Below are 2,623 nucleotides of genomic sequence, written 5' to 3'. Positions count from 1 at the left end.
AACGTAATAAACCATTAAGCTATTCAGTTCAGACAAGAAATGATTCAGAGACCAGACCACAATCAATTTCCGAACACAAGGCAGAAGAGATTCTAGAACAGAAAAGACAGTTTCATTACTTGTTTCTAAAGGCAAAAGAAGTGCGATAAATTTGCATTGTCGTCTCCAACAATTCATCATTGAAGGGAATTAACTTGGGCCTCCCCTGAGTAGTACCAGAGCTACATCATACAACCAACCAAAAATCTCATTAGTAAAACACAACAAAATCTCTAATACTATGAATCAAAACAAAACTTGGTCTGAAAAAAATTGCAAAAGTACCTCAAGGAAATGGTTTTGATTGGTTTTCCAGTGAGAATAGGGGAAGAAGCGCCATCTGCAATTCTCTGAATATATGACTCCAAATCTTCATGATAAACAAGCGGGACACAGTCCTTGAAGCTCTGAGGATCAGTTCTTCCATTTAATCCCAAGTTCTGCAAGTATTCAGCCGAACCATTTTCCTCTAAAATCTTCTTAAGAGTCTCCTTCTGAACTCTTTCAGCATCTCTAGTCATTTCCTCGAATTGCTCAATCACCTTTCTTAAGAGTCTCCTTCTGAACTCTTTCAGCATCTCTAGTCATTTCCTCGAATTGCTCAATCACCTTCTCCCCATCGAATGCTTCCACCATTTTCTCCAACATTCTCGCCGGTCGCAGACTGATACAAACAAAAGGGCACCGGAGTAGAAGGGAGATTAGATTAATCAAGCGATTCAAATTTGGAAGACAGCTAAGGGACTGAAACTACTGGATAAGGCATGAAAAAAGGTAAAACCAAAAACGTGAATAACAAATGTTTACGTTCAAAACAGAAGGGGTCCATGAGATGAGATAAAGGATTTGGGGATTGATCCTTTTTTTGCAGAACCCAGAAAGAAAGAAAGTAGGAGAGAATATGGCAAACTTGTGGATGGCCATAAGTCAACATTTGAACAGAAACATGAAGAAAATAAAGAAATTACAGCAGAAAGAAGAACTGGTTGATTGGATTGAAGTGTCCTCTAAGCAGAAGAACAAGTCGCCGCTCGAAGATCTAAATTATTTGATGAAATCCAACCAAGTCAACTATCAAGAAATTTTCCGGGAAACTGTTTCCCGGAAAATAGAGTAGAAACAAACAAGATGGAGTAAACGGCAACCAGACGGATTTATAGCATCAGACCGTTTGCAGAAGGAACCGACTGGCTTTAAAAAAACACAAAAAAAGAACTCTCCACTATTCAAATGTAAAAATTATATAAAATTTAACTCTCGTCGAAAAAAGCAGGTACGAAAGATTACCACTATTCAAATGTAAAAATTATATAAAATTTAACTCTCGTCGAAAAAAGCAGGTACGAAAGATTAAAATAACGGAGACTTTTCAAACGCGAAAACGGATTAAGATCAGAGTAAGCGCGCAGAGAAGAGGACGATGAATTCAAACAAGAAATCAACGAAAACCAAATTAAAACTCAAATAGACATTTCCGAATTCCAATAAACCTCAACGCCAATCAAAAACCGCAACGTTATTCGCATCAATTCGACCTGAAAACACTTTTACGCCCTGTCCGTACACGTTCACTTCCAGAAATAGAAAACGAAATCCATGGGAATTACCTGAGAGTCACAACTTGGAATCAATCGAGAGTGATTTAACAAACGGCGTTCGCAACACAGTCCACTGCGACTTGAGCTTGGCGGTCACAAGTCAAAAACAACCAACGGTTACCAGTAACCAATGGAAGAAAGTGTTTCTCTTTCCCCGTTCTAGAGAGAGAGAGAGAGAGAGAGTTGCAGAGCTTTTTACTTGGTTTAAATGGAGAGAGACAAAGATGGGGATGCGATGGAAGATTCTAACAGACGGTCAAATATATATAGGCGTTCCTCCGGTAGCCGACGCCGTCCATATACGGTGATTAATTTGCCAAATGACTGTTATACCCCTGGAAGTGTACTCGAATTACCGCCCTTTTCTGGACGGTGATGGAGTTTGAAACGGGTGTTATACCCCTGGAAGTGTACTCGAATTACCGCCCTTTTCTGGACGGTGATGGAGTTTGAAACGGGTCGGGTATTTTCTGATTCGGATTTAATTTAATTTTATTTACAAAATAATAATAATAATAATAAAAAGGGATAATGAAAGGAAGCCCACTTCGTTTTCCATTATTTATATGTAACGCTGGTTTTATTTGATTTGGGCTTTTATTATTTTATTATTATTTTCCTTTTCTTTTTTTAAGATTTTGAAAAAAAAAAAAAATTACTAAATTTAATTTTTGGACATTTAAATTTGTATCCCCTAAGATCTGTTTGTTTCGAGAATTGGGAAAGAGATTTGAGGTGGTTTATAAAACCTATGTTTCTGTAGGGGGTTTAATTTATTGCATAGGAATATCCAAAAGTATCCCAGGAATCTTTTTTTTTCTTTTTTTTTTTTTAATTAGTAGTATAACAACACATATCAGCATCCAATGATCCTGACATTTACTTGCAACATGGTTATGTTGGTGAAGTTTTAAACCATTTTTATGTGATGGGTCGATCCTGACATTTACTTGCAACATGGTTATGTTGGTGAAGTTTTAAACCAT

General features: G+C 37.1%; 1 protein-coding gene across 3 annotated transcripts; it reads right to left on the bottom strand.

Moving 5' to 3' along the window:
• Positions 1–82: 82 nt before the first annotated feature.
• Positions 83–1,863, bottom strand: LOC111474902 (jasmonic acid-amido synthetase JAR1-like). Of its 3 annotated transcripts, none has more exons than XM_023119731.1 (4): positions 1,008–1,194; positions 649–703; positions 325–581; positions 83–221 (listed from the first exon to the last, which is right to left on the bottom strand). In XM_023119731.1, the coding sequence occupies exons 2-4, from the start codon at positions 685–687 to the stop codon at positions 116–118; spliced, it is 402 nt and encodes a 133-aa protein (XP_022975499.1). In that variant the 5' UTR covers positions 688–703; positions 1,008–1,194; the 3' UTR covers positions 83–115. The 3 variants fall into 3 exon arrangements, with proteins under 3 accessions (XP_022975499.1, XP_022975500.1, XP_022975498.1); XM_023119732.1 differs by lacking the exon at positions 1,008–1,194 and adding an exon at positions 847–990; XM_023119730.1 differs by lacking the exon at positions 1,008–1,194 and adding an exon at positions 1,647–1,863 and having other exon boundaries at positions 85–221.
• Between the last annotated feature and the right edge of the window lie 760 nt (positions 1,864–2,623).

Source organism: Cucurbita maxima, unplaced genomic scaffold, assembly GCF_002738345.1.
Source record: "Cucurbita maxima cultivar Rimu unplaced genomic scaffold, Cmax_1.0 Cma_Scf00778, whole genome shotgun sequence".
In the NCBI taxonomy this organism is placed as follows: Eukaryota; Viridiplantae; Streptophyta; class Magnoliopsida; order Cucurbitales; family Cucurbitaceae; genus Cucurbita; species Cucurbita maxima.
Note: the sequence above shows the minus strand (reverse complement) of the source record. Positions and strands in the feature narration are given on the sequence as shown.